The 12226-nt window shown below is 36.3% G+C and overlaps 2 protein-coding genes across 3 annotated transcripts in view; both read left to right on the top strand.

Annotated features, from left to right (window-relative positions):
* The window catches only part of LOC126814796 (zinc finger protein 431-like), a 70017-nt gene extending 63257 nt beyond the window's left edge, over positions 1-6760 (top strand). The window contains exons 1-3 of one of the 2 annotated variants that reach the window (XM_050540150.2): positions 3326-3478; positions 4631-4678; positions 5445-6760. In XM_050540150.2, coding sequence (XP_050396107.1) covers positions 4676-4678; positions 5445-6614 — 1173 coding nt within the window. In that variant the 5' untranslated portion in view covers positions 3326-3478; positions 4631-4675 and the 3' untranslated portion in view covers positions 6615-6760. Of the gene's footprint in view, positions 1-3325; positions 3479-4630; positions 4679-5444 lie in introns of those variants that run through there. The other variant, XM_056099547.1, reaches the window with a different exon arrangement.
* A 1632-nt stretch (positions 6761-8392) lies between these two features.
* On the top strand, positions 8393-11831 carry LOC126814779 (zinc finger protein 239). The gene is made up of 2 exons (XM_050540148.1): positions 8393-8488; positions 10164-11831. Exons 1-2 carry the CDS (start codon positions 8486-8488, stop codon positions 11349-11351), a joined length of 1191 nt encoding a protein of 396 aa, XP_050396105.1. The 5' UTR covers positions 8393-8485; the 3' UTR covers positions 11352-11831.
* The last annotated feature ends 395 nt before the right edge of the window (positions 11832-12226 follow it).

The following is a 12226-nucleotide window of genomic DNA, read 5'->3' as shown; positions in this document are numbered from 1 at the left end:
GGTTGGTAAGCAAGCCGTATACCTTGCTTGGGACTTGTGCTTAGATTGACATATGTTTAAGAACGAAGCTGTGCGTTTTTTCTTGGAACGCATAATAACGTTCTTGTCATTACAATGAAGTCTACTTAAAATCTAAGCACAAGAACGTTCTTAAGAATTTTCTGGGAACACAAAATAAGGTAAGTTTACTTAAATGCAGAGTCTACTTAAATCTAAATGAAATGAAATGAAATGGGGTTTAATGTCCTACTGTTCTGCTCCTATGCTGGGCTAATGAAGACCGGCATACGCCATACAGTGTGCTATGAGGGAAATTTTGCCCGGGCAGCGGCACTATCGCCTTCTCTTATATCGAATTCCAACTGCCAAGGGATCTTTTACATGCATTCCAATGTATACACGGGACCTCGGTTTTTCGTCTCATCCGAAGGACTAGACAGCTGGCCTTGTCAGGCCCTCCGTCACTGACAAGGGGGAACCACGCCGGAAAATCTGGATGAACTTTCTCGGCCAATGCAGGGATCGAACACCCGACCTCCAGGCTAGCGAGCCAGCGTCTTACCCACTTAGCCACGTTATCCCCCTACTTAAATCTAAGCACAAGAACGTGCTTAAGAATTTTCTAGGAATCGGGCCCCTGGTAAAAGCGTGGTGGAAACGCGAGATATGCTTGTTCCCCAATCCTTACTCAAATACAAATCTGAATAAAAATATTGCTTTATAAAATAAAAATTAACACTAACACTAAACCCACATGGTCTCTATCGTCATTTTGGCGTATAGGCCCATACATACACATTGAGCTTTTTAAACCTCGTTTGACGTCAATTTGTATTATGAATTAATACAATGACATTGTGATTCAATTTCATGGATGCAAAGCATTAATTGTGATATCACATGATGTCTATATCATTATCTCGCGCTTTGAGTGCCCATTCTGTCCCACATCTGACGATAAAGGATAAAGCACACGTCCGAGAAATCTTTCTCATAAAAAGTGTTGATTTACAAAAAAAAATATTTAGCTGAGCAGGGGGGGGGGGGGGGGGGGTACAAGTACAAGTTACAAGTTACAAGGCTTAAATAGTGAAGTGGCTAGGGAATAGATTCGTCTTTTTTCCCCATCATAATGCCTCGCTCGCCTTGCCAATTTTCGAGTCGCATGTTCAACTGGCTTTTTGCTCGATTTCAACGATTTCCGAACGTTTATTTAGACGAAAATATCAGCCAAATAGCTCTTGGAATGGCTACAGATGCAGCTACAGATGCAAGGAAATGACGGATAATTTTCTTGGGGGACCCCCCCCCCCCCTCTCAGCGGCGTGCCCCGTCTCCGCGGTCAGTGCCTTCATTTTGCGCGCCCCCCCCCCCCCTTTTTCAAAATTCCTAAAGTAACTGCGAAATCATTGCATGCCTAACTAAACAATCCCAGAAAGTTTAAATGAAAACTAATTAAAACTAAAAGTGTTAGTAGATAATAGTTTATTTCAGTAATTAGATCGAATGGTCCATAGATACATATATAATACTTATATATTTACAAAAATAAATAATTGTCATTACACAATTTGAAATCTAATCATGGTAAATTCCACTATCTTATAATATTCACAATATTACAATATAATTTTGATCTAAATTATATTCGCTTTATTTACAATTCTAAATATAAATGATTTTAATATTTTAATTTATTTAAATCATTACAAATTTTACAAATGTTCTCCTCTCAGTGCAAGTAAGGGGGGTTGAATGGCCGAATGATTAGCACGTGCGCGCTGTATCATTGAGTCAACTGGCGTGGTTTCGAATCCCCGGTTGTACGGGACCGTGGGCCTGCCTGTCCAACCTCGTGGGTTTTCTCCGGTTCCTCCGGTTTCCTCCCACTGCTAAAGACCCCTACACGCAAGCGAATTATTGAAATAAAATTAAACCATATTATGTTAGTCCCGAAATGACCTAGTTTGTGTGTGTGTGTGTGTGTGTGTGTGTGTGTGTGTGTGTGTCTCTCTCTCTCTCTCTCTCCCTCTCTCTCTCTCTTTAAGACGCTGGCTCGCTAGCCTGGAGGTCTGGTGTTCGATCCCTGCATTGGCCGAGAAAGTTCATTCAGATTTTCCGGCGTGGTTTCCCCTTGTCAGTGATGCAGGATGGAGGGCCTGACAAGGACAGCTGTCTAGTCGTTCGGACTGGACGAAAAACCGAGGTCCCGTGTACAGAATCGCCTCTGTAAAAAATGCAATGCAAGCAAAATTGAATCTGAACAACATTTTCTTATGAAATGCCAAAAATATGAAGACTTAAGAAAACAATATATATATCAAACTCTTGACAACACTGGTCTAACCTTTTCATTTGAAAATCTATTCGACCCACCGAGTATTATAGCCACAAGTGTCGCAGCCTTTGTCTACTTTTCTTTTCTGAGGAGAGACATCTGAACTGTTAAATACGCATATGTTATTTTCTTTCATGTACGCACGCTTTGTTTTGTATTTTGATATATTATGTACCCTGTATGTGGGTCTTCTACTGTCGAGTTATGTGATTTTATACTTTGCACGTTTTGTTTCATATGCAGGTTTCATACTGTTTATGTATGAGTGCTCTGAATTTATGTCCGTCCATATGTTTGTATCCGTCCAATTTTTTGCACCTGTATTTAATATTTTGTATATTGTATGTTGTCTTCAAGGGAAGTTCCGATGCACCTGCGTATTTGATATTTTGTAGTTTGTATGTTATCCTCAAGGGAGGTTCCGATGCAATATTGTGTGTCTTGTGTAATAATTGTCATATTGTTATAATTTTTATGTACACGTTTATATTGTATGCTGTCCTAAATGGATGTTTCGATGCAATAAAAATCTTATCTTATCTTATCTTATCCCCCCCCCCCTCTCTCTCTCTCTCTCTCTCTCTCTCTCAGTGCAAGTGCCTTATTCAGAAAACATGATTTGGATACCATAATACTTTTGTCGGGTTTTGAACATGATTCCGAACTCTTGATCAAAGTTCGCTTTCCATTTCTATTTTGTGTTAGTAGACAGCGGTTAGGACAATAAAATGCTTTATAAAAAAAATATGTTGATGGTTGTATTAGACGTTTAGATAATATTTTGGTAACAAAGTATACTGTAAAATATTTCTGAGGGAACAGTCAACACCAGTCGATTTACTTTCTATCTCAATTGTGTTACACTTTTCTACATATGCAACTTTATTTCTGTGCCTAATTTACTGATAAACTTTAAATCGTCCAATGTTTGTGTGGTGAGTTACACAAGCCGGTTTGGTCCAAGTCCAAATTAAATAAGGAGCCACGCCGAAGAACAAAAATGGGCGCTTTTAGTTTTAGAAATCTAGCAAAACAAAGCCACATATAGCTCGTTGATTTAAGCGTTGAAATAAACATATATTATATATTTAGAAGGGAGGCAGAATCAAAAAGTTTTTGTAAAAAACAGATAGGTTTAAGGTAGGTTTCGTGCAAATCAAGATCCAGTACGGAGTATGAAATTGAATAGTTTTGCCCCCACTGGCCCCAGGCCTATCCATATCTTGGCCATTGAATCAAGTTCGGTTGGGGCGCTTACACCTTGAGCTACGATGCACCTTTCATTTTTTCAACATGCCAAGATTTGTATTTCCGACAAGCATGTGATAGATCATATTGTGCAATAGGGACGGCTACAGTGTCTGTAAAAAAAGAATGTAATTATTGAAATGTTTGTGAACCAGAACTGGCTCATATTTTAGTCCAGTTTACTATTAGCCTACAAAGTAACTAGACCTAACTGATGCCTAGCCAATGTAGATAACAAACCCCATCCCTCAACCCTCCGTGATTCGAGATAAGAGATGGTGCTATATAGTTCCATGTACATGTAGCAAAGCCCAATGCAAATCACATCGGGCCTCAGTAAGCAAACTGTATTTTTTATCAAAACAACGATTGGTTGTTGTTATTTATAATATTTCGACCACATCCAACTACAATTACGCATATAATTCTACCTGAAACAGGTATGAATCATCGTATTTAAAATCGAGGTGTTAAGTCGTTACTAAGAACGCCATTTTTAAACGGGAGATGTATGACGGTGTTTGTCAGATAAAACCAACGCTTCATTAATTTAAATTCGAATATTTGGAGTTAGGCAATAGTTTTGCCACTACATTGGCCTATGTTAGTTTAATTAGTCATAATAGTATAAAATTATCTTATTTTTAAGATGTTACATGTATTACCGGCAATAAAGAAATTGAACTAAAGGCACCCAATCGTAAAACAAGCACATCAGTAGGCCTATAGGTCAACGTTTTTAGCTACGTTCTTGTAGCTATAGTCAATGTAGATGCAGGACTGTATAATACCAGTGGATGTTTACATCTTGGCCCTGATTCAGTTGGTACCAGTAGTTCTCTTTAAATTTTTTTGTCTTATGTGAAATTGTTGTACAGTATCGTAATTGTAGCATGACCATTGGCATTTAATTTTGTAGAAGTGGGTGCTAAAAAAGTTCTTCACACATGCTTGATTTCAGCCAGTATAAAGTGTTACAATTAATTTTTATCTCTTGGTTCTTATAAAGCCCTTGATGCATTTTGACTTTTTTTTATTTTGTAGGTGTGGGTCGGCTTTTAATTGGAGACTTCATGTTTGTATTTCAACATGGTAAGAATTAATGTAATTTCTCATGTACTGTTATGGTACAGCTATGTCTATTTTTCTATCTGGCTACACAATTATTAATTTATCTTGGGTAGGCTTTAGAATCTGACCACTATTCAGGTTACCGGTAACTGTATTATGGTTGCGACAAGTCAAGTATAGTTTTAGATTTTTCTCTAGATAATTAACGTAACATTTAAGGCTGTGTATTGCAATACAGGCTGGCATACTGCGATATTATATATTACAATATATTGAAAAATCTGTTTTCAACTTTAAGAGAGAAAAACAAAGAACAGACTTTAATAGAAACAATTTTGCATACCAGTATAATGTTTCTAATGAAAGTTTGAAATTAGAATAGAAATACTGATGGAGATTGTAAAACACCAAACTAAAACTTCAGATGATGACTGAAGTCACCAATAATTTATACAAACTACTGTTTAATTGAACTTTAATTAATTATTTCTTCGAAAGTGTGTTTTGATACACACAGAATGAAAACAACTATCAAATGTCTATTTGCCAACAAAATGAAAGTAGAGTGAACATATTGATGCACCAAATTCTTTCATGGCAAATACATATTGCGGGGGATCTGTATTGCAATATGTTGTCGATACATAATTACCGATTTTTTTGACAGCCCTGCAACATCCCACAATTTAATGCTCAGTTAATTTGAGGGGAAAGCAATTGTACAACACTAAAAACATACATTTAATCATGCGATCTGTCTTAATTGTTTTTTATTCATGTATTACAGGAAACTGATTATCAGTGTGTTGTTTGTGAAGAGTCTTTTCAACATCTCACTGATCTAGAAAACCACAATAAAATACATGTTAAAGAAGAGAAAACTGATGATACTGACTTAGATGAACATTGCACAGTACATTTTAGTGAAGAGCAAGCAGATGATTTTAAAGCAGTTCATCAGTGCATTTCATGTGATCTGAAATTTGAATTGTACTCTGACTTAGAAGAACATCATGAAATTCATTTGAAAGAAAACTCTGAAGAGAAAACATTTGAATGTGATCTGTGTAGTAAATCATTTAGTAATAAAGACAGCCTACGATCTCATATGAAAATTCACAACACAGAGAGGCCATATATATGTGGTGTTTGCAACGCCTCATTTTATTTACTAAATCATCTGACTGATCATATGCGGATACATACTGGAGAAAAGCCTTTCGCTTGTGATGTTTGTGGAAAATCATTTGGACGAAGGTACAGTCGTAACAATCACAGAAAAACTCATAGCGAAGATAAACCATATACATGTGATGTTTGTGATAAATCATTTCATTTAAGTATGCGTCTTAAAGAACATATGAAGAAACATGCAGAAATTAAACCCTATGCATGCAGGATTTGCAGTAAAAGTTTGAGTAGTGTGAGTAATCTGAAGGTACATATGAGAAGTCATACGGGTGAAAAACCATTTGAATGTGATATTTGCCACAAATCATTCACTCAAAAATTTTCTCTTCATTCTCACATTAGAACACAACATACAAATCCTGGTGAAAAACCCTATAAATGTGAGGAATGTGGTAAATCATTTAATGAAAAGAGTCATGTTCGACGGCATATGAAAATCCATTCTGATGAGAAACCATTTAAATGTGATATTTGTGACACATCATTTAAGCTAAATGGAAATTTGCAAATTCACTTCAAAGGGGCTTGTCATAGACATCGTGCACAGGGGATCTTTAATCCGACCCGAGAGAAACGATTTAAATGTGATATTTGCGACAAATCATTTACTCAAAAATTTTCTCTTAAATCACACACTAGAACACAACATACAAATCCTGGTGAAAGACCCTTTAAATGCGATTACTGTGATAAATCGTTTAATGAAAAGAGTCATGTTCGACGTCATATGAAACTCCATGAGAAACCATTTAAATGTGATGTTTAACATGTAATAGATTCGTAAGGGAAAATGGAGAACTGAAAACTCCCTTAAAAGGGTTTTGTCAAAAATATCACGCACAGGAGAACTTTAAACATTTGACCCAGTAAATATGTAATTTTTGCAGCATTAAAATCAAAAAGCCAAGTTTTTATTATATTGTTTTGTGTGTGTTTAAAATCACTGAGCATGATTTGAGCGATATAGGAATCCCTTTGCAAACTACACCATACAGTGTGCTATGAGGGAAATTTTGCCTGGACAGTGGCACTACGGCCTACTCTTATGTCGAATTCCATCTGCCATGGGGTCTTTTACGTGCACGCCAATGTGTACACGGGACCTCAGCTTTTTGTCTCATCCGAACGACTAGACAACTGTCCTTGTCAGGCCCTCCGTCCTGGTCTTACAGTGTACTATGTGGTATATTTTGTCCAGACAGCAGTTTCTATTTCACGCTTGTACGTGACAAGGAGTAGTGTCGCCTGTCCAACCTTGTTGGTTTTCTCCGGTTTCCTGCCACTACTACATGTATAAAGACCCCTACGTGCAAGCCAATTACTGAAATAAAATTGAACCATATGTTAGTACCGAAATGAGCTAATTTGTGTTGAGTTGTTGTTAGACTCAATTTCTCTCTCATAATTTCAACAGCTAAAATTGATTGGTATGCAAAAAGCATGAAAATCTGTGGATATCCCTGCCTTTCCCAATGAAAAGAATAACCTGTCCAATTTTAAGTTGTAAAAATAACCCAGCATCATGTTTTCTTGCGGAAAGCAAAACCTCAGAACAACTGCAAATCCCCCCTCCCTGGATATATATTCAAAGACACACATACACCCCTCCCACCCAACTTTCAGATTGCAGTTATTCCGGGCATAGAAAAACTCGGAAAGATCAAAGATATTTACTGTTACAGGTTTATAAGTTATGGATAAAGCATTCATCTTTGGTTATGCTGGATGTTTCTACATAAAATCTACAGAACAAATATTTCTTCTATAGTTTCTATAGAATACCATAGAAAACTATTGATTACACAACAGACTTAAGAATACCTGTTAGTTCATAAGAAAACTATAGTTTTTACCAACCATTCTGTACCAGCTCTTTAAAATCTATATCTTTTTTACTATAGTTCCTCATAGTATTTTAATGAATTCTATAGGAAATTACACTTGGAAAAAACTCAACTAACGATCCTATACGAAACTATAGTATATTATTTCAGATCTGTAGTCTTCTGAACAAATCTACATAATGAATTTTTTTTCAAATAGTATTCTATAAATGAAATGGGGTTTAACGTCCTACTGTTCTGCTTCGACTGGGCTAATGAAGACGGGCATATGCCATACAGTGTGCTATGAGGGACAGTTTGCCCAGACAGCGGCGCTACGGCCTACTCTTATATCTTATATACATGTATGTGTATACAGGGCCTTGGTTTTTCGTCCCAACCGGTCCAGCTCCACTGACAAGGAGGAACCACCCCGGAAAATCTCGATGAACTTTCTCAGCCAATGCAGGGATTGAACACAGGACCTCCAGATTAGTCCTACCCACTGAGTCACAGTGGCTCCCGGTATTCTATAACATTCTATAGAATCCCACAAAATTATATAGGAGCATACACTTTTCTATCACAGTTTTTCCTGGTTAGTGAGCCTGCGCCTTACTAACTAAGCCACCGCCGTTCCCCATAAGGCTGAAGGGAGACTGGGTGACTGATTATAGCTGTTTATGTGATTTTGAGAGTTACTCGTTTTAGTTTGATCCACGTCTTTAAATTACTAATCATCTTCATTCACATTAAAGATGGCGTCCAAGAAAGGCTGGGGTTCATTATGACATGGTAGATTTGTGAATTGAAAATGGTAAGTCTATCCACGGAACCCATAATACTCTGTCGCAACTAAAAACCCCAAACAAATCCAGTCTTGTGGAATAGCAGGTTTGAAACCCTGGGTTGTATAATTCGATTTTTCTCGTTTTATATAGGGCAGTCGCACTCGAAAACTACATTTTTTTCCATGAACAATGATTATGATATTGAAGGTAGTCTACGTACAAAACGGCAAATCCGGTAATTAGATCTAATTATAAAATATAGGATACTTTATTTCTATCACATGTTTAAGCGTATTCAATCTAGAAGAAAAGTATCACCATCATTGGTGACTTGGCAGTGGCTGGAGCTTTATCAAATTATTTTTAATAGTATCGCAGACGGGGTAGTTGTCAGCTGTAGGACTACAATACTGTAGAAATAATCAAAACATTGGTTGAACTGACTGAGTACTCCTCTATATACCCAAGGATACCCTGGGTACTTTTCTGTAGTGCCATAGCCTACAATGACCCCTTCACTGATACACAGGGGTAGGCGACATGTAGGCCTATATTGGAACATCCTCTCCATACACTAAACTTCGCATAAGTCGTATCTAAGTGGTTTGGCCAATTTTATCTGAGTTAAAGGACCTAAGTCCGTAACTCAAAATCCTCCAAAATCTTCGACATCGAAAACACGAATTATTGGTCAATTTAAATCAACATTGATGATGTAAACTTACCGGGAAAAGCTGAGCTTCTGATATCCGATATTTAAGATAAAATAATTTTTTTAACATGGGTACACGAATCGTGTACCATAATGCGCTTCAGCCCCAGTTGTATTGAGAGACTCGAGGGACGAGGCTAGACACATTGCACCAAATCAAATGGAGTTATGTAGACTAGAATAACTAGACGCTAGAAATTTGCACTCGATTGAGATTGCTGACTTATTTCGCGAAACATAACTGATTTAAAATTGGAGTAAAAACGGAAACCATTAAATGTAAATCAGTTTATATACATTCATATACATTTATATATACTATTCAAAAAAAGTAGGGGATATTTGATTTTTAAGTGTTATTAAAGTCACCTAATGAAACTGACGAAGAAACAAATGACAAAATGAAATGAAGTTCACATTCATCGATTTATTCCAAATGATCGTTAGACTAAGTAAGGCACAGACTGACCATTATAAGGGTAAAATGATACCCGGGGTCAAACAGCAAAGTTACCACAGCATCACAACTAAGTCAGTAACGGGTAAATCCTCCTAATGAGACGTCTAAGGTCATTTTGGTCCGACTTTTACGAATCAGACTTATGCGAAGGTTACTGTTTAATGTTTTTGTTTCTTTGGCAAAGTTTGGTGTTCCATAAGCCCCCCTTTTCCAACAATACTATAAAAAAAAACATTCCAATTTAGATTAAAATTTTTGCCAAATTAACACATAATTGAAATGATTCAGTATTTTGTTAGTTTGTCACGTGATGATAACAAGCTAGCACTAGTAGCAGGCGATGGTATTTGGTGGTATTGGGTGATACTAGGTTAGCACAGGGTAAATCATCCGATCTGATTGGAAATAATGCACTAGTGAAAATTACATGTTAAAACTAAAACTGCGAGTGCAATGTAAGGTTTATCCATTTTACTAAATTTTAGCCATTGCTCTGGAGCTAGGTTTCATTTATTTATTTGTATTTCAGGAAACTAACGTTGTCCCAACTTGTCATCAGTGTGTTGCATGTGGGGAGATTTTTGAACGGTACAGTGACCTAACAAAGCACAGTAAAATACATACTGATGAAGACGAAAATGATGATGTAGAAATTAGTGGAGCTGAAAACAGTCTATGTAATAAATTTTCAGATAAGAAAATACTAGAAGAAGAAGAAGAAGAAGAAGAAGAAGAAGAAAAAGTCAATACTGACGAAATTACAATACCAGGGACAAAACCGATAAACATATCTGATCATGCTTGTGATTTATGTGGTAAATTATTCAGTCATTTAGGTAAACTACAGACACACATGAAACTTCATTTTGGAGAAAAACCATATAAATGTGATGTTTCTGGATGCAGTAATTCATTTTATACCTTTAGTGATTTTAACAGACACAAGATTGTTCACTCATCAGATAAACCTTTTATTTGTGGGCTTTGTGGTAAAACATTTACCAGAAGTACCAGTTTACAAAAACATTTAAAAATGCATATTGGAGAGAAACATTTTAAATGTGAGCTATGTCCCAAGTCCTATTGTTCAAATGGTGATCTGACCAGGCATATGAGAGTTCATACTAATGCTACTCCGTATATGTGTGGTGTTTGTAATAAATCTTTTAGTAGAAACTCAACTCTACAGAAACACTTGAGCAATCATACTGGAGATAAACCTTATAAATGTGATTTCTGTAGCAAGTCATATGTTACTCACAGTGACTTAGTCAAACATGTGAGGTCTCATACAGAAGGCAATCAGTTTATATGTGACATTTGTAGTAAATCATTCACTCAAAAATGCAGTCTACAAACACACAGCAGAATTCACACAGGTGAAAAACCTTTCAAATGTGACATCTGTAAGAAGGCATACAATCGCAGGTGTGGACTACAGCTACATTTGAGAACCCACACTGGAGAAAAACCTTATAAATGTGATATTTGTGAAAAATCCTTTAGTCGTGGTAGTAATCTCAATGCACACAAACTACAAATTCATGCTGGAGAAAAATCTCATAGATGTGATATGTGTAGTAAATCATTCTATGCTAGAAGTGATCTTGGCAAGCATATACGAACTCATACTGGGGAAAAACCTTTTAAATGTCATCTTTGTGATAAGCATTACAGTCAAAGGTGGAGTCTTTCAGTTCACATAAAAAAGCACTGAACTAATTACCACTTAGAGGAAAATAGTTTCCACGACCACAATGCATTTTGCTTTTAATTAAGAAAGATATAAAACACCCTAAAGGATATGATGGAGTGAAAATTTGTCAGGATTCTGCTTCCTTTGCACACGATATGAAAGGGATATGGTCAACCACCCATAGCACCTAAAATCTTCACTAAAACATTTTGAAGGGGCATTTTTTAATCACAGGAGATCGTATACTAATTAGGAGATATTTTGATTTTGTACCTTTAATTAAATGTTAAATAGTCATTTTAGTGTGGATAAAACCAATGAAAATTTGAAAGTTTTCGAAAAATGCAAATACTTATAAGCATTTCAAAGACTAAAACAAGCAAAATCTGTTGCAGTGTATAAAGAAACTGATGTAAATGTTGAATGGCCGTAACTTAAAATATGATTGATTGGAATAGTTTTTGTACCTGAATATATTTAAATAAAGTACTTCTGATTGTGTATGTTCTTAAATTCTATATTTAGCCACTGTGCCATGTTGGGACTTGGGGTTGTGATTTTCTTATTATATTTTGGAGTCATCACAGTTATAAATGAAATGAAATGGAGTTTTGTTTTTATGGCATGTCGGCTCCAACCGGGCTATATTGCGCCAAACATATGGTGAAATTACACATATCCTAAGAGAAAATGAGTGAAGACATCTCACTAAACAAATATGGTAAGTCAGTACCTCTCGAAAAGTTTTGAACGCCACCAGTGTTCAACGCCCCCACAAAACATGTTACTATAATGCAACCGAATGTTCCAGATCCAGACACAATGAAAGAAAATAATAATTAACAAATATATCGCAAAATACGTGAACAGTTTTATACACATTATGAATCTCTTTC

The sequence above is a fragment of the Patella vulgata genome, chromosome 3 (assembly GCF_932274485.2).
Source record: "Patella vulgata chromosome 3, xgPatVulg1.2, whole genome shotgun sequence".
NCBI lineage: Eukaryota > Metazoa > Mollusca > Gastropoda > Patellidae > Patella > Patella vulgata.
This window is presented reverse-complemented; position numbering and strand designations above follow the sequence as displayed.